The sequence below is a fragment of the Simochromis diagramma genome, unplaced genomic scaffold, assembly GCF_900408965.1.
Source record: "Simochromis diagramma unplaced genomic scaffold, fSimDia1.1 OVJJ01000235.1, whole genome shotgun sequence".
NCBI lineage: Eukaryota > Metazoa > Chordata > Actinopteri > Cichliformes > Cichlidae > Simochromis > Simochromis diagramma.
In genome coordinates this window covers 208,648-230,284 of record NW_024386861.1, presented here as the reverse complement: position 1 = coordinate 230,284, position 21,637 = coordinate 208,648, and the positions used below count along the sequence as shown (strand labels likewise).

The 21,637-nt window shown below is 42.2% G+C and overlaps 1 protein-coding gene and 1 long non-coding RNA gene across 6 annotated transcripts; one reads left to right on the top strand and one right to left on the bottom strand.

The window, feature by feature from the left end:
* On the bottom strand, positions 1–2,331 carry gemin8 (gem (nuclear organelle) associated protein 8). Of its 5 annotated transcripts, none has more exons than XM_040031326.1 (4): positions 2,217–2,331; positions 1,876–1,954; positions 1,368–1,698; positions 1–1,235 (listed from the first exon to the last, which is right to left on the bottom strand). In XM_040031326.1, the coding sequence occupies exons 3-4, from the start codon at positions 1,675–1,677 to the stop codon at positions 976–978; spliced, it is 570 nt and encodes a 189-aa protein (XP_039887260.1). In that variant the 5' UTR covers positions 1,678–1,698; positions 1,876–1,954; positions 2,217–2,331; the 3' UTR covers positions 1–975. The 5 variants fall into 5 exon arrangements, with proteins under 5 accessions (XP_039887260.1, XP_039887255.1, XP_039887258.1 ...); XM_040031321.1 differs by having other exon boundaries at positions 1,890–1,954; XM_040031324.1 differs by having other exon boundaries at positions 1,368–1,695; positions 1,890–1,954.
* A 2,535-nt stretch (positions 2,332–4,866) lies between these two features.
* LOC120733250 lies at positions 4,867–16,844 on the top strand. The gene is made up of 13 exons (XR_005695766.1): positions 4,867–8,254; positions 8,418–8,726; positions 8,990–9,107; positions 9,364–9,397; positions 10,872–12,604; positions 12,691–12,999; positions 13,080–13,203; positions 13,358–13,412; positions 13,548–14,784; positions 14,991–15,311; positions 15,621–15,765; positions 15,866–15,917; positions 15,998–16,844. It is a non-coding gene; the product is annotated as an uncharacterized LOC120733250 (long non-coding RNA).
* The last annotated feature ends 4,793 nt before the right edge of the window (positions 16,845–21,637 follow it).

Below are 21,637 nucleotides of genomic sequence, written 5' to 3'. Positions count from 1 at the left end.
AAGTCTGACACTAAAAGCTTTAATGTATGTTGAGAAAATAAAAATTCTAATTAAACAACCAACCAACCAACTTGAATTACACAGTTTTATTTCTGAGTACAGAAATGTGCTGAAGAGCAGTTATATAATCGGATTTCCATCTCACAGCGATGCCACTAAAAATTACTGAAAGCAAAGGAAGTTTCATGTGGACAGAAAACACTTTATTACAAACAGAAATCATATAAAATACACATCCTCCCGTTTAAAAAAAACGGAGCAGCTTGGTGCAAACACAAACAAGATAAAACAGAATAGTCAACACCCCCCTCCCCCAGAGAACTCACACGAGTGGCTTTGAAGCCAGTGAAATGTCAGAATCGGAGAACCGCACTTTAGAAGTAGCAACAACAAATCACTCTTGTTGTGTAGGCAGAGGCAGCCATGCAGGAACGCTCCCAAATCTGAACACAGGGAGGGGAGGGAGGGGGAGGACGTGGGGCTGACAATGTTTTTTGTGGTTAAACTAAGTTGACAGGCATAAGAGGAGCTACTGCAGCATGAAACATCACCGAGCCAGAGGGTAAACAAAAAGAGATTAGGAGGAAACACAGGCGCAGGCTGTTTGAATACATTTGCATCACCTGTGGGGGCAAATTTACTGCAACTCTGACCCTCCGCTCACGCTGCTTCTCACTTTTTAGCGCCGAACCAACAGGATGTTTTGGGGGACTAAGTGCTGGTGTTTCATGCCATAAATTAAAAACCAATTTATGCGGTAGGGTAAACCTCGAGGAGGTGTTTCGTACTGCCACAGCCAGAGGTTTTTAATCTGGAGCAGCAGCCGACAGGTCGGGGATGTTCGTGTTTGGCCGAGCAGAAGTTTTGTTCTCTTCCTTGAAATAACTTCAAACCTCCTAAACCCGTTAGTTCTACATCAGCAGCTCGCAGAGGGATCAGAGCATGGATCGTCTCCAGATCAAACTGTTTACGGCGTCATAGCTTCAGCGGGATCACGGGCCAGTACTTGGGCTGCTTCAGGTCACAGTTTCTTTCGAAATTGAGTTGCATCGCCGCCTCCATGGCCATGATCTTGGCCGCATCCCCGCCGTACAGCTTCTTCATCTCGGCCGTGCGTCTTTCGCCGGGTCGCTCCAAGGGAGGGGCGACACTGCTCCGCAACGAGAAGCTGTGTAGGTCCTGATCGGCCGGCACGTAGCTGCCCTGCTGCTCCGCCTCCATCTGCTGCTGCTTCTCTGCAAGAACGACAACACGGACCATCTTTGGACACATACCAGACAGGCTCCTCACCTTAGACTAAACATCTGGAGAGGCTGCGCTTTTAAAAATTGACCTTTTAAAGCACCTGCTCCCCTTTGTTTACTTACTGAGCTCCTCCCTGTGTCGCTCAGTCTGAGCGAAGTACTGCCGGAGCTCCTCGCTGATCTCCATGTTGCTCACATCGCACTCAATCTCGCTTTCCGAGCTACTTTCCTCTGCATCGTCCGCCTCGTCTTCACTGTTGCTCCAGTCAGCATAGCGAGGCCGGTCACCGGGCCCCTCCTCCTGGTAGCAGCAGGGGCCGTAGGCAGCCTCCAAGGCCTTTCTGTAGGCGCGCCTGTGCCTCTGATGCCATGCCATGGCCTGCCGATAGTGCTGCCAGTATCGGCTGTACACCGGGCTGGAAAACCAGGACATCACAGTGCTTATGTCCTCCTGCTGATGAGAGAGATGAGCAAAGGTCTTCTCAGCTTGATCATTTGAAAATGTCCTCTCTGAGTGATCGCAGTGATTAGCATGCAAGAACATGAGCTAAAGAGTGCTCCTGAAAAAGCCTCGTCTGTCAGTTGAGGGTACAATAAGTGGCGTGATCCTACAAAATAAAAGCATTTCTATCTCAGTGTACTCACCATGACTGCAGACAGCTGCAACTTCTGAGACGTTCCTCTTTGTTAATGTTTCGTCATCGGTAAACCTGCAATTTATGAACAAAGTGGTTTACGAAGGCAAACCAGCCAACAGAGAGTAAAGTAAACACCGCACGTGTTTGAGAAACTCTCATAAACACATTGCGGGTTAGCGAGGCGCGTGCTGACACCTGGCAAACAAAAATGGACGCTACGTACGTCACTTTTCACCCAGCCACACGCCAACAACACACTCCGACTTTTCACATCATTAATGTGTCAGTGTAAGCGTTGTGACCCGATAGATGCCTCACATTATCAAACTCTTACCTCTGTGGAGCCAGCTACTTTAGCATCTCATCTTACTTCCTCGGAGAAAATTTCCCAGCATCCTTTGAGTCCCTGCACAATAACTGCTGGCTATTTGGCGCCACCCAGTGGATCCTGTGCGAACATGCACCCACGTTCAACAGTTGGACGTCGCACGTGACAATAAAAACGCCGCTGCATATTACATTTATTGGTGAATTTATTCATTCTTTCCTTTTTATGCTAGTAAAACGGTAAGATTAGTTTATTTCGCTGGTTTTGAATTATTAGCTTTACACGAGAGACACTCGCTTTGCTGTTTTTTTTAAATTACACATTTATTCATCTAATACAATTGCAAAATCTCACTACAACATTGTGAAACTCTAAGGTGTTTTGTCACGAAGTAAATAAGGTAAGTAAAGGAAATAATTTAGAGGTTTTTATTTGTTTTTGTTGATGTCATTTGTGCACTTGCCCTTATTCTCGTCCCTCATCTAAAAGCTGTTTGCGAGACCATGCCAGGCCTCAGGGACCGCCCCACATTTAACGCTTCTTTTATGCTTCAGCAGGTGCAGTGTGAAGGCCAAATCTACTTGAAGACAGTGCTTGTTGTCAGATGGAGGAAGTGTTGCTTGTGCTATTGTTGGTCTAACATGCAAAGTTATGAAATGAAACTGAGTGTTAACAACAATGCCCACTACAGCCACTGTACTTTCAGGTTTCTCCATCCCCCATAAACTCCACTTATACTTCTTTCCCTATTCTGGTCAACTTGTCAACCAATCAGCATCTGACTAGCAGATCATCCATGTACAGCGACATGCAATTGGGAGGCAGGTGGGTGAAAACACCTTTGAAATGCAAATGCCGATGAACAATGTTGACTATATAGTGTCCGTTCTTGCTCATAATACATCTGGCACAAACATTATTGTGACTTACTGTGCTGGACTGAAATAAAATGACCCAGCAGATGGTGCAGTTTCAAAACGGTTCACTGAAATTTATTCTGCTGCTTTTTTTCTTTTTCCTTTTTTTGTTTTCAGCCACAAAGACACACATCTTGTGTGTCTTTGTGCATGCATGTGACCCCAGCTCTGACAATGAAAATGATTAAACTAGTAGCATTAAATTGTCAGTCTCTTAAAATCCTTCCATTCTCTTCTGCTTATCCTTATCAGGGTCTCAGGGGGCTGGAGCCTATCCCAGCTGCCACAGGTCGAGAAGCAGGGTACACTCTGGACTGACTGCCAGATGCAAAAAGATGGACAACCAGTCGCACCTATGGGTTATTTAGAATCAACAATTCAACTAACCCCACTAAGTGCATGTCTGTGGACTGAGAGAAACCCACTCAAACATGGAGAGAACATGCACGCCACACAGAAAGGCCGCCATATTTTACATTCTACTATAAATATAACACATACACAATAAATACACATTTATAGATCTTTCCTGTGCTCTTGGGGGGCTCCAACCTGCTTATCAGTTTGCTTATGCTTCAGGGCCAGTTATGTTCACTAGGGACACACTTGAAATTCATCCAGTTAAAGTACACTGTTGTCGCGGCCATATTGAGACAGAGGTCTTGCATGAAAGCGTGGCGTTATACGCTGTCAGCTAAGGGTTGCGGGTTGGTTAGTAGCCTGCAGATGCAACTCATGTATTCAGCAAGCTAGCAAAATCCAAGGTGTTGCACATGATTTCTGATGGTGGTTAGTGGGGCTATTCAACATGTGAGTCCATCAGGATTGACTTTTGGGGCTGCCGTTAGATAGACCAGTGTCTGCACTGGTACTGAATTATATGTAAGGACGTTTTGCGTGATTGTGCGGTTACAAAAGGACAAAATAGGCATTTATTATTTTTTCAAAGCGATAATAAATATTTTTCATTCTTCCATAAATTGCTTTTATTTTGAAAAGCAGTATTACGTACACTGAATTTATTTATGTGACTAGATGCAGCATTTTAATTCACATTATGCACAAGGACATGCTGTTACATGCATGCAGGCAGAGCAGCAACACACCAAGTTAATTTTTTCATGAATTCATGAACTTTGCAATCAACAATGACTCAAGCAGTAACTTACAGCGGCATGCAGAAGTATTCGGCCGCCTTGAACTTTCCCACATTTTGTCACATTACAGCCACAAACATGAATCAATGTTATTGGAATTCCAGGTGAAAGACCAACACAAAGTGGTGCACACGTGAGAAGTGGAACGAACATCAGACATGATTCCAAACATTTTTTACAAATAAATAACTGCAAAGTGGGGTGTGTGTAATTATTCAGCCCCCTGAGTCAATACTTTGTAGAACCAGCTTTTGCTGCAGTTCCAGCTGCCAGTCTTTTAGGGTCTGTCTCTACCAGCTTTGCACATCTACAGACTGAAATCTTTGCCCATTCTTCTTTGAAACAGCTCCAGCTCAGTCAGATTAGATGGGCAGCGTTTGTGAACAGCAGTTTTCAGATCTTGCCACTCCACTTCTCACGTGTGCACCACTTTGTGTTGGTCTCTCACCTGGAATTCCAATAACATTGATTCATGTTTGTGGCTGTAATGTGACAAAATGTGGGAAAGTTCAAGGGGGCCGAATACTTTTGCAAGCCACAGTATATACACATATCTATTTATTTATTAGAAAGAGTTTAATTTTCTATTTTTGTCAATAGTTAGATTTGCTTTCCTTGCTTTTGAATGAATCAGGATATCATTTTGTTGTGCTTTTGTCTTAATGACAATAAAAGATTCTGATTTAAAATAAAGTTTGGAGTAATTTGAATGAACTTAAATATGATTTGGAAATAAAGATTTGATCGCAGAGTTGTAGAAATGCCACACGTGACCTTATACAAGCGAGGACGCTGTCATATTTGAGTAAGGGGGTGTAAGAGCCGAAGAGAGTGTTTGAGTGCTGCTGAGATGTCTGACTGTATAAGTGGGTCATGCATTGGCTTCAGGCTTCAAAGCTTTCAGAGGAAATGCAAAAAGACAGATGTGTCTTTTCAGTGTTGTTCACATGGATGTGTTAACAGAACAAGCAAAAAGAATAATAAGTACTTCATTTTCTATTTCGGTGGTTCTGGATATCATCAAATATGTTGTCAACGCTTCCTTAAATATCACCCCATGCTGCTGACTGAGTGATAATACCTCGTGAATCGCACAGAAGAGGATTAGTAGTTTGGATTATTATTTTATCATTCAACAACTGGATTAATTTCATTGCCTCATCCCCAAAGTGTCAAAAGTCGACACAATTAATGAGAACTTAATTGTGTCCAGTGATGCATGATTTATGTTCCGATATCTGTAGTGTTTGTAATCATATCTGCGATTGCCTTTTCTTCTCCTTCTGCTGGCAGGTCCCAGAGATAATTGTTTATGTGTCACCCACAACAATGTATAGAACAAGGGTGAAGCTGGTCAGGCAGCATCTGTTATACTTGATTTTGAGCTTTGCTTTCCCCCTTTTTTCTTTTTTGGTTGCATTTCTCAGATGAAAAAGAAAAGCCATTATCAGACAGCGATCTAACCAGCATTACTAACAAACAAGAGCAAACGGCACAAAGAGGAGGCCACAAAAACCCACACCTGAAACTATGAGAGGCTCCTGAAGCTGCGGTTTTGTTCTTATTTTGCTTTCTTCCTATGAAGTTCTTGTAAGCTTCGTATGTTTTGGAGTATTACCGCCCCCTCCTTATGTGCACATAGCCTTGCCTCTGCTAAAGCATCTTGCATCTTGGAACAATGGACTATCATTGCCACTGTCTGTGTAGGAGGGGGTCTCGCTCTGGGGTGCTATCTGTTGCATCCTGTTAAAAAGGCTCATGACTTGTTTGCTTTCAGCTGATGGTGCAGCTGTTATGATACAAACGCCTCCATCAAAACATCTGTTGTAACCTGACCATTATTCACTGCGAGCCTTATAGTCCATGCTGCTCTATTTTTTTATTAGGTACATGTTCAACTGCTCATTTATGCAAGTAGCTGATCAGCAAATAACATTACAGCAGCTTGGCGCATTTAGGCATGTAGACACGATCAAGATGGCCTGCTGAAGTCCACACTGAGCATCAAAATGGTAAAGAAAGACGATCTAAGGGATTTTGAACTTGGCATGATTGTTGGTGTCAGATTGGTTGGTCTGAGTATTTTAAAAAACTGTTGATTTACTGAGATTTTCCCACACAGTGATCTCTACAGAGAATAGTTTTCTAATGTTTGACCCTAAACGCTGCTTCTGTCTCCGTCCCATTTGTGCTTTGCTCATCATTTGAAGCCTGCATGCTTCGCTCAGGAGCAACATCTGTCCCAGACAGCCACTTTGACTTTAACGTGCTTCTTTCTGTAATACATGTAGCGTTGCATTAACACAATCCTGTACATGATTCTGTTTATTAATAGTAGCTGAAAGCAGAAATGTAATAGCAGCTAGCATGCATTACTGTGATGTTTTGACCTAGTTCCATTTGTTCACTACTTGACCATATCATTCAACTATATCATCACATGCACATTTACCGCAGTGACAACCTTTCAGATCTATACTGAAGACAACAGCAACAGCCGCTCTGTGCCTTTGCTTGTTTGGTCTGGTGTCTAATTTTACATTTCTGTCTGTTTACCTGTCTCTGTCGCAGTTTCAGTTTTCAACTGTCTGCTTGTAGCTGAGGATGTTTTAATGCAGCTTTCATACAAGATTAGAGGTCTGGATTTGGACTGGGTCATTGCGACACCTCATTCTTTACTTTCCGTTGTAGATTTGCTGCTGAGTTGTGCTTGGGATCATTGTCCTGTTAGATGACTCAGGTTGAGCGAGGCTTTAGCTGTCAGACAGGTGGCCTCACATTCGACTCGAGTATACTTTGGTACACAGCAGAGTTCAAGGTCAACCCAAGGTAATGTACCCAAGGTAAGGTCGTGTGCCTGCAACAAGCCCAAGTCATCACCCCCCCGCCACCGTGCTGACAGTTGATATGAGGTGTTTGTGGTGATATGCTCGTTTAATTTTAGCCGAACGTGGTGCTGTGCATTATGACCAAACATCTTCACTTTGATCTTTGTTCCAGATGTCTTGTGGTTTGCTGAGATGCAAGTTTGCAAAGCTAACCCAAGCTGCTCTGCTCTTTGAAAAGAGGGGCTTGTTTTAAGGAAACACTTCCAATCAAGCCATACTCGCTGTCTTTTCTTTCACGAACTTTAACGTTTAACATGATACTTGAGGCCTGTGGCGTCTGAGATGTAACACTTTTTGTCACAGACCTCATGAGAACATAATGTATTAAAACACACCTGAATGCTCCAGACCAGCAAAGCCCCCTTTTATAGAGGCCCTCACACGTGCTGATGATCAGTTGATGATTAGCAGCATCTCGCTGCTATCTTTGACAATCAGAAGCAGTAAGGGTGCGTTGAGTGTCTGTTAAAGAGATCATGACACGGTGTAATAGGTCACGTGTGGGTTACACATTTGGTTGACCAGCACCTCAGTTAAGTTCCAGGAGGAAGCACAGATCCCTTTGGGATTACATCAAGAATCCCATGTAAAAGGTTGGCAAAACAAACCAGCAGAGCTTTCCGCTGTGACGAAACGTGGCTGTTAGCGTTCATCTGAGACTTCAAAAATATTTTTTAAAGGTGTAAAGGGTTATTATGATACATTATTATATCCTTATATCTAAAACCTTTGATGTGAAAGCCTCTGAGGAGTATAAACACTGTGGCCAATGTGCTTTAGCACTAATGTTGTGATTAAAATGAAGACCCTCCAGTTTAGTCATTGGCTGAATGTTACTTGACAATTAGAAGCAGTTGCTTGTTGCGCTTCCCTGTCTCGGCACTTCTACCTTGACTCCACTTCTACTTGATACTTTTTCTCTTGTGGTTTGATGATTAGTGTGTTAAAGGATTGCATTCAGCAGGTTTCGTTTTCTTCTGGGTATAACGTCTTGATTTGTTTGGACATTGCTGCAGCTATGGACCAGAGGGCTTTGTGGTTTGCTCTGTTTCTGCCTCTGTCTTTGAGTTTTGACACTGAAGGTACTGTATGATTACACACATCCAATCAGTTTTAAAGTCTTGTAGAATAACAGCAGACTATAGCACTGACCTATTGTTCTTAAAGTAGCCTTTAACCCCTTTTTTGGAGACGGTTGGCGCAATTAGGCCAAACAGATCTTCATTACATCTTCTTTAATTGCAGAGACGATCATGAGAACCATTGGGGAACAAAAAGATGTCACTCCACTTTGCTCCAAGTCTAGAGTGGATTACATTTGGATAGTGTGCACGATAAAGACAAAAGGGAACAGGCCTAAAGGCTGTCGTCTGCAGTATCAACATGGACGGGGCTTTGAGAACGAGTGCGACTCCAGGTTCAGGCTGGTAAAAGAAAACCGAGTCGTGTTTCTCCAGATGATCAATTTAACAGCAGAGGATAGTGGGAAGTCCACCTGTGAGTGTTCCCGTAGCAATGGGACAGATATTATCCATCTCCTTGTCTCGGCTGAAGGTGCGTGTTTGCTTTGTTCTTTCTCTCATACCTGTTTCTGTTTGCCTCCTGTGCTGCTGTTCGAGTTGTGCGCAGACTGCTGTTGAATAAATCGGACCTGCATCACAGACTCATTCTTTTGAATCATGGCTAAAATGAAAACGAATTGAGGGACATTAGCTCTTGTACTGATCCTAACATTAAAACTGGAGGTAATGTCTAAAGTCTGGTTTTGCTCTGTTTTTCTACATTTTCTAACTTTTTCTTTTGTGATTTTTTTCTAGAAGCTCACACTTCTCCAGTGAGGCAGCTGATGTCTATCACTGTGATTTGTATATGTACTGGAATTGTCATCGTAGTCGGAGTTGTCCTCGGATTTATCCTGAGACAAAATCGCTGCAGGTGAAAATTTGTTTCTTGCACTTTAAATTTAAGCAGTTTGTGTTTACAACACACAGAGAAAAGAACTGTAACTTAAACAACTGGACAATCAGTAATCAAACAATTTTAGTTTGTAAAGATGATTTAATTGTGACGATTAGAGAGAACATTAGACACTAATTTCAATCAAACTGTATGTAACTGAACCTGTAATAGATTTAGGATTACCTCATCTGTTTCACTGAAGCATGGCTCTAACTGTCACTTTTGTTCACAGATACCCTACAAGGAAAGAGCCACCTGTGTCAATAGTAAGTGAATCCTCTTGTTCTTTATTCTGTTGTTCTGCGTTCTTGTAACACAGTAAAAAAAATCCAATTTATTGTGTGCATTCCTACAAACTATACATTTAGAAATCTAGCTGGCCCTCTTATCCAATGCAACATAAAACACTTGGAGCGATGCATAAATTCTGTATAAGTCAGAAAATATAAGTTGGGAAATGAAACCACTTGAAAATCCTCTCAGTTAGTTGGCAGCTGGCACTTCACCATGTGCACATGTCACTGCAACAGTGCACTTATTATTCAGAGAGATGGTGTAACAAAAAAAAAGTTACACTTGGCACTAAGCGATAAAACCTCATGAATGTTTGACACTCTCAAAAACGCTGCCTGACAGTTATGCTGCCAGTGTTTAGAGCATAATGCTTTGGAGGAGCCCACTTAAGACAAACGAGGATGTCTTTTAAAGGATGCACATCTTAGAGACAGAGAACTGAGAGTCAAAGGGATTTTTCTTTCCGTTCAGGGTCAGTAGTGAGAGAGAAAGACCAGGGGGACTTTGGTAAAGCGAACAGCTCAGACTTTCAGTATGATTCAGGTTTCGCAACAACACTTATAGCAGGACATGAAACATTTTTTCCAGCTTAATTATGTGGAAACCTTTATTTACCTTTAAAATGCTCGAAATGTCACGATTTGGCTTAAAGTCAGACACAAACGCGAGTACGGAGCAGAACAAAAGCCAAGCTTCACTGTGAGGCGGATGGTAATGTCAGCTAACAGGGCATGAAGAGGCCGAGGAAAACTCATAAGAGACGCAGCGAGCAAATCAATGGACAGTCAAGTGCAAAATGAACAGAGACCGAGCACTCGGTAATTACAATAGAACAACAACTGTCCAAAAGTTTAAGCACCAAAATATAAAGAAACCTCAGTTTTCCATTCAAGTCACTGACCCTAAACACTCGTTTTAATCTAAATCAAGCTTAACTTTTAGACCAAAATGATGTGGAGACGTTAAATCTGATAGTCACCTTAATACATAATAAATATAAAGCAAGCTCTTGTTGGTTGAGCTGCAGTCTGCGTTCCCTGCAGCTCAGGCCACCGAGATCCTCGCTCAGCAAACACAGATGGGGTCACGCCTGCATGCAGGTCAAAGGTGACAGTCTTCAATTTGAATTTAAGCTGATGATACTCTTTGCAATCACTTCCCAAATCCCACCTTTATGCTAGCTTTAATCTGGCAGAAGCAGAAGGAAGTTGGGAAGCAGCCATTATTGCTCATGTAACATCTGCTTGCAATGAAGCTGGCCAAAGCCCACAGAGAGAGGGCGAACCTCAGCAGCACAGGTCTCCTGATCACAGCCCGAGTGCATAAGCTCATAGTGTGAACTATTATGTGACCTTGTGTTTTTTAAAGTGAGTCACTGGCTGCCAAATATATATGGAAAGTTTGTTTATGAGCACAAAAACCTTACACATTTGGATGTCTTTACAGGGTAAAATCGATTATGATGCTACATACACAAGCCTTTACCGGGAGTCAGATGAGTTCTACCAGACTGTGCGACGTCAGGCTTACAACAGCGAGGAGGCGACAGATAGAGATGCAGCCATCACTACGGTGACCGCCCAGCTGAAACAGGAAATAGAAAAAAGAAAGAGAGATCAAAGTTTTGACATATATCAGAATATAACTTTTTAAGAAACAACGATTTCTTTTCTGTTTTTTTCTTTTTGTTACTGATGTGTTCATATCTTCAGCTAGTTTTTCGTTAAACTAGACGATGGAAGAAAACCACAGAGCAAGCTTTATATCATTAAATCATTATTTCTTTTGCTATGTGCCTCTAGGCCCTCAATTTCAATGCAATAAGATATGGGATCTGCTTTTAGGGTTTTATATCCATTCAAATTAAAAGCAGCTGTTTTTAACTGTTTGCACTGCTGCGTGTGAGTTGTGTTGTTGTGGCCAGTGTCAGATGTTACTCCCACACATGCACGTGTTTACAAAAAAACAAAATCACCAAACGTCGACCACAAACTAAATTGACCACAGACGTCTTATATGAAACTTAAATAAGAGCCGACATGAAACATTTTTGCATTCATGCACCTGAAAGTGAGAACTGAGAAGTTGAAGTTTACCCATCAGCCTTTGTGAAAAAGAGAGTTTCTCAGGACTCCTCTGCACTCCTACGCACCCCCATCAAATAGTTTGTAGAAACACTTCTAGCTGAAATAACTAAGTAATCGTTTTCTGTATCGGTCGTTTAAATCATTTTTATATTTTTACAGTGTTGCTTAAGTTCATTGATGTTTGGGGACTTTCTTTTAGGCCTTAAGGTCCTACCACTGCATTTAAGTTGAGCTTAGGTCTCGATTTGTGGTGTGCTTGGGATTATTTTCCTGTTGCATGACCCAGTTAGGGCCAAGCTTTAACTGTTGTACAGACAGCCTCACATTTGACTGTAGAATACTTTGCTACAGAAGGGTTCATGGTCGATTCAGAGTGCCACGGTCCTGTGGCTGCAAAACAAGTGCAAAACATCTCCTCCCACACCGTGCTTGACAGTTGGTGTGAGGTGTTTGTGCTGGTTAGCTTTGCAACGTTGCTACCAAAGTTGCGGGTGCACTGCCATCTTCTTTTCTCCTGGCAAGCTTTCCAAACAAGCCATACTTGTTCAGTCTTTTTCTAACTGTGCTGTCGTGAACTTTAATATTTAACATGCTAACCGAGTTTTTACATTTTTCGCACGATCTGAACTTGAGGTGAATTTCTTGAGAGGATTGTGGCAGAGTATCAGCACAAACCTGAGTGATCCCGACCTGAAAAGTGTCAAAGCATCTGTTTTTATATAAGTGCTCACACTTTATTTGTTAGAGTGCATTTGATCAGCAGTACGTGACTGCTAACCTGTCCCACGGAGAAAGCAAGAGTGTGTTCATTTTTTCCACAGGTCTGTGTAGAGTGCTGTGAAAGCCTTTTAACTCACATCACTGTATATGAGACTTATAGGAACTGATGTATTTTAACAGGAAAGTAGAAGCAGTCAGGTTCACTTCTGTTTCAATCCACGTCACATCAGGTCACGTACAGGTTACTGTGCCTTAACACAGAGTATTAAAAGAACAGCAGGTAGACTTGAGTTTAATCTCTTGGCTCTATGGACGGATGGAGACGTGGATGGCTCATTCTTCTGCCGCTGTGTTTGTGCGCTGACAGCAGAGGTACGGCACTAAACCTAGTTTACGATAGAAAACTCTACTCTTTGTACTGATGTTGGTAAAATGTTAATTTTGTCCTTTTCACTCAGTGACTCTTGTGAAAACCACTGGAAAAGGGCCAGACATCACTCCAGTGTGCACCAGTCAGAACCTGACTTTGGTTTTAGTGAAATGTTGGATCAGCACAGAGAGACACACAGGGGAAACCTGCTGCCAGCTATACAGACTACAGCAGCCATTAAAGTGCGGCTGTGACTCCAGGTTCACGCTGATAGACGTGAATCACACTGTGTTTCTCCACCTGACCAGTTTAACAGCAGCAGACAGTGGCAACTACACCTGCGAATGCTCATATGAAAGAGAAACTCAGGTTTTAAGTCTTAATATCACAGTGGAATGTAAGCTTGTTTGGTCTTTTTTATACTTTTCAAGATAATGTTGATCGTCTCTGATTTATTTATTTTGCGTCAATGTTCAGTAGAGGACGACACGTTTTCTGGCATGAAGTTCATGGCAACAGTCGTCATCATCTCTGCTGTTGCTACGCTCATCATTGTGGTTGGGATAACGTGCTGTGTCACCCTGAGGAGAAATCCTCCCAGGTGAAAACTTTTTAACTTGTAAAATAACGCTTCATGATTTGAAAATGTCAGATTTTTTTAGCTTCTTTGAAAGCAGCATGAAGAGATGCCCACATCAGCAGGTTGGAGGTATTTAATGTTCACCCTGTAAACTCTGATGTTTTCATTCTAACAGAGAAAACCAACCAGGACCATCTAACTTAACCAGATCTGAAACTCTGCAGACTTTGGTGAGTTTGACGTAGTTCTGTTTCACACTTCTCAAAATGTTTAGGGTCATGTGACAGCGTGTCTATTTTCAAACAGCACTGTAATTAAATATTATAATAAATATTAAATATGTTTAAATCTGAAATGTTGTTTAGGATGAAGTGGACCCCTACATGAGCCTTCAACACCCGACCACTGATGTCTACCAAACTATCTCGTCAGGTCGCCCCCAGCATGATGCTAACTCCAGTCCAGCTACCTGTGATGTCACAGTGATGTACATTAATACTCAGGGAATAGAAGGAAAAGAGTTACATGTTGATTATGCAATCTATGAAACTATCAAGTACTAAGTTGGAAGTATTCAATATCCATTTAGTATACAAGGTGCAGATAATATCTGTTTATAATATCTGTAAAGTAAAGAGAGATATTTTGTTGTACAGAAAATGGGTCCTATAGACTAACATGTCAATCAGAGGGCAGAAAATGTGCTTAGAGGCCTTTTTTGTTCTGTTGTTTTGTTTTTGCATTTTATGTAATTCTGTGTGAAACCATCAACTCCACAACTGTGAATCTCAGACAAATCTATATTATTATATTGCTTCATGTCTGTTTGTTTGATTAAAATCACATTTAATAAATACAGAATTTCTAATAAAGTATTTTTAATCCCAAATCAATCACCTCATCCACACAGCTGCATCTCACAGACCAGAGGATTGTACAGCACCACAAACTACCAGAGGCTGTGCATGTGTCGGGTTTGATATGTGTGCGCATTAATCCTCTGTTGTTGCTTTGAAATGTTTTACAAAGATCAAGATGTGCCCTGCTGGGGTGGGTTTTAAAGTGACCTGAAAGACACTTGAAAATAGGTAGATCTTCAAATTGAATTTAAAAAAAAGGAAAACTTTATAAAAGAGGGAAGACTGTTCCAGAGATGGAGAAAGGTGTGTCACTTTTAGATGTTAAGTGGGAGTGTGGAACCACTACAGGACTGCAGGGTTTGGGTGGATTTGGCTGACAGATGTAATGTGAGTGTTATTTGGTAACACATCAATTACATGTAATATTTACATTTCTTGGCGTTTTGGTTTTTCCTTCAGTGTTTTTGCTTCATGAATTATAATTTTAAACTAACAATAATGGGTGAGGCTACATTTGAATCCATAAAAGTACTTCCTGATTTGACAGCAGCTCAGTCCTCTGAACTTGGGTAGCTGCAGATAAATGCAAAGGGGTGTATCTGACTTCCACCCTGCAGTACAGTAGAGTACAGTGTACACAACCAGCAGCAGTTAAAGAGTTGTTTAGATGTATTGACCAGTATGGGTAGATGGAAACTGTGGTTTGCTCTGCTTCTGCTGCCGTTCTGTACAGGCAGAAAAGGTATCGTGCATGAGTTACTTTTATTTCTAAAGGATCGCTTATGTAGAGCGTTTTTGATGTTGAACGGTTAATATATGTTGTTTTTTAGAGGGAGAATATTTCCTTTACCATTAAATGTTTTATTTATTTGATTTTTTTAATACGCAAAGTGCTAACTTAGCAGCTGTAATTCATACTGAACTGACTTTTATTTTTTTGTACTGCAGCTTTCCAGGAGCGCCGTGTGAAAACCATTAGTAAAGAACCAGATGTCACTCCACTGTGCACCAATGAAACAACAAAAGTTATCCTGCTGATAGTGTGTAAGATTCAAACAGAGAGGAGCAGAGGAGAAAACTGTAGTCTGATGTATCAACATGGACACGACTTTGAGCATGAATGTGACTCCAGGTTCACACTGATGACAGAAAATCAGACTGTGTTTCTCCACCTGACACGTTTAACAGCAGAGGACGGCGGGAACTACACCTGTGAGTGTGTACAGACTGGAGGATCAATAAAGCTTCATCTCAGTGTAACTGTGGAAGGTAAACTGTGGATTTATTTAATAACTTTTATGATGTACACTTTATGTATTTCTCTGTTAATTTTCTGCAGTGGTAACATTGTAATAATAATTATCACTGACACGTCTGCTGTAATTGTCAAAGAAATCAAACTGCTTTATTTAATGAAAAATGTGAAGCAGTTAATCTGACCAAACCAATTATAAAACAATGTTCAGAATTTAAATCTATGACAACACACTTAATACAAGTTAATATTACATGACAGGCAAGAATGCGTAGCATCCTAATGTTCCCTTATAATTGATTAGAACCTGTTTTACTTTTCAGAGTTTTTAAATAATGTAGACGGAGTCAATGCCACCACAAACAGTTCTGCAGAAGTAACTTTCTTCTATGCTGCAGCTGGATCAGCTGTATTCATCATCACATCTGGAGTTATTCTTGGACTGGTCTACAGCAAGAAATACAACAAGTAAGAGATTTTTATAGCTCAAATAGTTAACGGCTGTATAAATAGTATGAAATAGCAAATTTATAACCACCTTCTCTTTTTTAATTGTGTTGTTTGACAGCAGAAAACATCAGGCACTAATAATCAGTCGTGGAAACGACAAACTGTACACGGTAAAATGTTGCACTTGCCGAACTTTTCTCTGCTGTTCGTTTTACTTCAAAAATGTATTTTTTCATCTTTTCTTTTGCAGGAAGCAGAATACCGAGCCGCACAGTGTCTTCATGCAAACGAAGAATGGCCTTTAATTACAATGACTTCTAAAATCAACACGCTTACTATTTATGTAAACGTTTGAAGAGACATGATTAGGGAACGTTATTATTGTCATTATTATATTATTATTATTATGTTGTTATGTTGTTGTTGTTGTTAAGGTATTGCATTTAAAGAGATTTATTTTTAGTATAACATGATGAATGGTTGTCTGGTGGATAAAAACGGAGGCAGGCTTGCTGCCATTGTTCCTTTGCTACCTGTTTCACTCACCTGTAGATGTTTGAGTAAATTTTGTTTTAATGTTTTACATGATCATGTTGAATATTTCAAACATTCAAAGTACAGTTTGACTGTTTTACAAAGAAAGTTTTGTCTTTAACAAAAATAAATTGTTGATCTTTTTCATACCACAAAGTTTGTCTACTACCTGCAAAGCATTAGTGACCTTCTGTTACTAATCTGAATATTTTAAAGGTTTTATTAAAAAGAGGCTCACGCAGACATCATCTGGAGGAACACTGATGTTTCACTCTTAAACAAATATTCATGTTTTGTTTAAGAGTGATGTTTATGATTGATTCAAGCTGAGTGTTTCCCCAGTAATTAATGAGTCGTCACCTTGACCATCTTCAGTCTTCCTGTGTCAAGCTCCTGTCCTTAAAACACACATAACTCTTTTTCACTGTTCAGCCCTGATTAGCCTTTAAACATGCCCCAACCATCAACTTACAGACACCTGAGCACAAACGCTTGATGGGCCCAAACCACCTGAAGTTTAATGTGCAGACATTTTGTCCCGTCTTCAACAATTAGCTATAACATCACGGTCATGCAGTGTTAAATCATTATGAATGGCACTTTACATTTAGGCATCTAGCGAGTGCGCTTATCCAGTTTTACTGTATATGCTAAAAAGTCTCCAATTCATTAGTAAGCAGACTGCTCATACTCTTCTTGTCTACAGCCGCTGTGTTGGTCTTCCAGTTCAGCCTGCTGTCAGTGGTGCTTGCACTCCACCACCACATCAACATCCTGTCCTATTATAGATGCCAGCCACGTAACCATCGTCTTCCTTCTGAAGTCGATCACCAACCAGTGGGTCTTTTTCACATTCAGGCCAGATGATTCCTCTGAGAACACACCGCAAAATCATACACTAGTGCTTTGTACTCCTCCACCTGCCCATCATTAATACATCTAAAGTGTGAGGTGCACACGCTGAGCAGGAGTGGCGACAGCACAGCCCCCGTGGAGCCTGAATGCTGTCTAGTCTTATAGGCTGTGGCCTTTCTGTCAGGTAATCAGTAACCTGTGAGATAACAGACTAGTTTCCTGACATTTTCTGTAGTTTCTGTCTCAGAAACAGTGACTGGATTGTGTTAAATGAACTCGAGAAATCAAATATGATGCTCACTGTGTCAATTTACTCAATAACTCAAAAAATGTTTTATATTTTAGAGTCTTTAAAATAGCCACTCTTTGCTTTGACTACTGCTCTGCACACTCTTGGAATTCTCTCGATGAGCTTCGTGAGGTCGTCACCTGAAATGGTTTTCCAGCAGTATTGAAGGAGCTCCCAGAGATGCTGAGCACTTGTTGGTCATTTTGCCTTCACTCTGTGGTCCATCTCACCCCAAACCATCTAGACTGGGTTTAGGTCAGGCGACTCTGCAGGTGGGGGAGAGACATAGGAGGGGTGGAGAATAAACTTAACCTGGGTGTCTGTTGTCTTGTGTAGTCTGGGAGATGATTGAATGTTAGGGTGGGTACAGTTTCCACTGCGGTGGGGTCGGGTAGGCTGCCCCGGGTCCTGTGGGGCTGGGCGGTCCTGCTGCCGTAGGCCCCGGTCTGGATGGGCCTGGGCTCCCTTGCCTTGGTGGGTGCCGAAGGACGGGGGTGCCTCTGTCAGTGCGCCCCAGGGTGGCTGTGGCTTGCCATCACCAGTGTGTGAATGGGTGAATGACTGGGTGTGTAAAGTGCTTTGGGGTCCTTAGGGACTAGTAAAGCGCTACAAATACAAGCCATTTACCATTTATTGGGGTCAGCGGGGGAGCTGGCCCCAGGGAGGGGCATCTAGCCCCTCCCTTCTATTCCTCCCCATCCCCGGCTGCCTCCCTCTTCCCGCTCCAACACACCCACGCAATTAGGGTCTTGGGGTGCGGGTGTGTCACCAGGGTGCAGGGGAGGCATCCCCCCTCCCCCCTGTCCCCTTCTGGCTGCCTGTGCCTCAATTTCTATTCCACAACTTAGACATCCACATTACTTACACTCTCATAACACATACATATAGGGCCTTGAGGGTGGGCACGTTAACAGCGTCCAGTGGACAGTCTATGTATTCAACCCCACCTCTGGCGCCCCACCTCTCAATTTTAAATCCATGTAGACATTGAGGGTTCTCGGGAGGGGCCGTGCTAACACCTGCTGCTCTCTGGCAGCAGCACCATGCTCTCCTGTGTTTTAAATACACCTTAGAACAACACGCAGCAACACTACACATGAGTGAGAGGAGGGAGGTTTGGGGTTATCACACACCCCTGTTCTCTGCTGGCCATCGAGGCGGGGGGGGGGTTGGGAGGAGGTGTTGGCCGTCCGATTGGGATCTGGGATGCGGGGCCTCCCTGCTGCTGCGGAGCCTGGGGCGGTCTGCTTGCCTCCACCCCGGGGGAAAGGGTAACATCTCCTGGGTCTGGGTGCCGTTTCCCCCTCTGGGGGCAGGGGTACCTGGACCCGGGGTATAGAGTTTGTTTGGGGAGTGTGATTGTGTGTACATGTCCATGTATGTCTATCCTTATGTTGGGTGAGTGTTAAGTATTTGTATATGTGTGCATGAGGGTGGGAATGCATGTTTGTGTCTGTGTCTATATGTCAGGTCGGGTCTTAGACTCCACCTCTCTGGGAACTCCCAGGCCCTCCAAGGCCTATCTCCCCTCACCACACTCCCTGCCGGTGACTGATGCCCTCAGGGGTCGGTGCGTTGGTGGTTCTTGGTGTCCGGGGCTGGGCGCTCAGGTATGTACCAGCTCACTCCTGGTGACTACTTGACGGGGCCTGGTGCCTGTTGCTCGGTCAGGCCTCTTCCTGACCGAGGGGGCCCTCGGGCCTCCGGCCTCTGGGCCTGCGGCTCGGTTCACTCTGGCACAGCTGGCTGCCGGCAGAGTCGGCGGGCATGCCTGTCCAGCCCCCTCTGGCTTCTGCTCCGTGGCTACTGGGTGACCCCTCATCTGGGGCTCTCCTCAGCTCTTCCCAGGAGGGTGGCACGGATGCCCCTCCGGTGGTCCTCCTTGGGCTCTCGCACTCTGGGGCCTCTGGATGTCTGGAGCCTGGATCTCCTCCATGCCTGCTTCATGCCCTGGGGGACGGGGCTATGGATCTCTACAACCTCTAGCAGACCATTACATGGGGAACAGAACAGAAGATCTCAAATTTGGAGTCATCAGACCAAAGCACAGATGTCTACCAGTAATATCTGGTCCTTGTGTTTCTTGGCCCAAACAAATCTCTTCTGCTTGTTGCTTTTCCTTAGTAGTAGTTTATTAGCAGCTATTTGATCATAAAGGCCTGATTCACACAGTGTCCTGTTGATATAGAGATGTGTCTGCTACTGACTCTCTGTGCTGCATTTATCTGAGCTCTAATCTGAGGTGCTGATAACTTGCGATTTCTGAGGCTGGTGACTCAGATGAATTTATCCTCAGCAGCAGAGGCGACTCTTGGTCTTCCTTTCCTGGGCCGGTCCTCATGTGGACCAGTTTCATCGTAGTGCTTGATGGTTTTTGCTACTGCACTTGGAGACACTGTGATGGACCGAGCAGTAAAGGAAAGTCTGGCACAGGTTAAAGTCCAATTTAAAATTAATTAATTAATTAATACATTTTAAATTTAACTAAAAAAAACAAACCTGATGAAATTATACAAATAAATAAATAAATTTGGGGCCCATAAAAGAGGTCAAAGTAACAGAACTCTTCTCAAAAGCTGGCACCAACCAATACTACAGACTCAAACAAACTGACCTATCTAAATGAGACAAAAGTAAAATTTAAATAGTGGCTGATCAGCCCAGACGGACACAAAAAGGGGTACAACACACAAAAACCTAGGTGAAACCACCATGACACGTCCCACCCCCCATGATCCAGAGTTGTGATATGATTTGCAGGTCTCCACATACTGTACGCCCCTTTTACTGGGAGCAGCTGCTACTGAGGTCACTCAGTCAAAAAAAGACTAAATCATACACATAACAGTGTAAACTAAAACGTGCACACTTATTTTAGAATACAGTATCATGTCATTGTACAAGTAAAATAATTGTAAACCAAAACCAGTTTTATTACCCTGTAAATTAATTGCTATATTTAAAGAAAGAAAAATATAAATGTAGTGTTATGTATAAGTCTGTTGTAGCACTGTGATGTTTGGTAGATATTACCACTATCTGTGGCTTTAACTGCAACCATCACAGACACATTCAAAGCAACTCTCCAGACTGCCTGACCTTCAGTTCTTAAAGTAATGATGGACTGTCACTTCTCTTTACTTAGCTGATGATTTTTGCCATATTATGAATTCTTACAGTTGTCAAATAGGGCTGTGAGCTGTGTACCAACCTGACTTCTGCACTGATGGTCCCAACCCCATTAAGAAGGCAAGAAATTCCACAAATGAGCCCTGACAGGCACGCCTGTGAAGTGAAAACCATATCAGGTGACTACATCATGAAGCTTATTGAAAGAAGGACAAGGGTTTGCAGCGCTGTCAACAAAGCAAAGGGCGGCCACTTTGACGAATCTAAAATATCAGACAGAGTTATTTATCTTTTTTTTCTTTGCTACATAATTCCATGTATCTCGCTTCATATATCTGATGTCTTCACTATAAATCTACAGTGTAGACAGTCGTATAATTCAATCAATAAATCAATAAATGAGAAGGTGTGTTCAAACTGTTGACTGGTAGTGTATATAAATTAATATCTCTGTCAACTCCATCAAAAACAACTTTTTTGCATTTTATGTCATGCTGTATTTTGGTAAAATTGAAAACTGAAAATTTGTTAAATTATATCAAATTTAATCGACAAGTTTCTATTGCAAACTAATTTTTAACCCCGACTCAACCAATTTATACAACAGACATGAGGTGTGAGTGGGAATCTTTCATATGCCTTTCAGGGCCTTGAAGATTTTATTTTTCAAACCCGCTGTTTTCTTTAGTCTTGGCAGAGTGACATTTTGTTATTGCTGCTTTGAAATGTTTGGTAAACATCAAGTTATGCCTGTTTTGCACTAATGTCTTCATACATATTTGTTCTCTTTGCTATAAAGTCGTTGCGTAGCTTCTAATTTGACTGCTATTTTAAGACAGACGTCTTCCTTTGTGTAAGAGATGTGATGTGAGTGCTATTTGTTAACGCATCAATCACATATAATAGTTTCATTTATCAGTGTTTGATCTTCATTCAACATTTTTACTTCTTGAATTTCTTCAAACAAGATAGTTAAAGTTATTTTAATTTGACACAAATGGGTGAGGCTACATTTGAATCCATAAAAGCACTTCCTTCTTTGACTGCAGCAGAAACATGCAAAGGGGTGTATCCTCCCTGCAG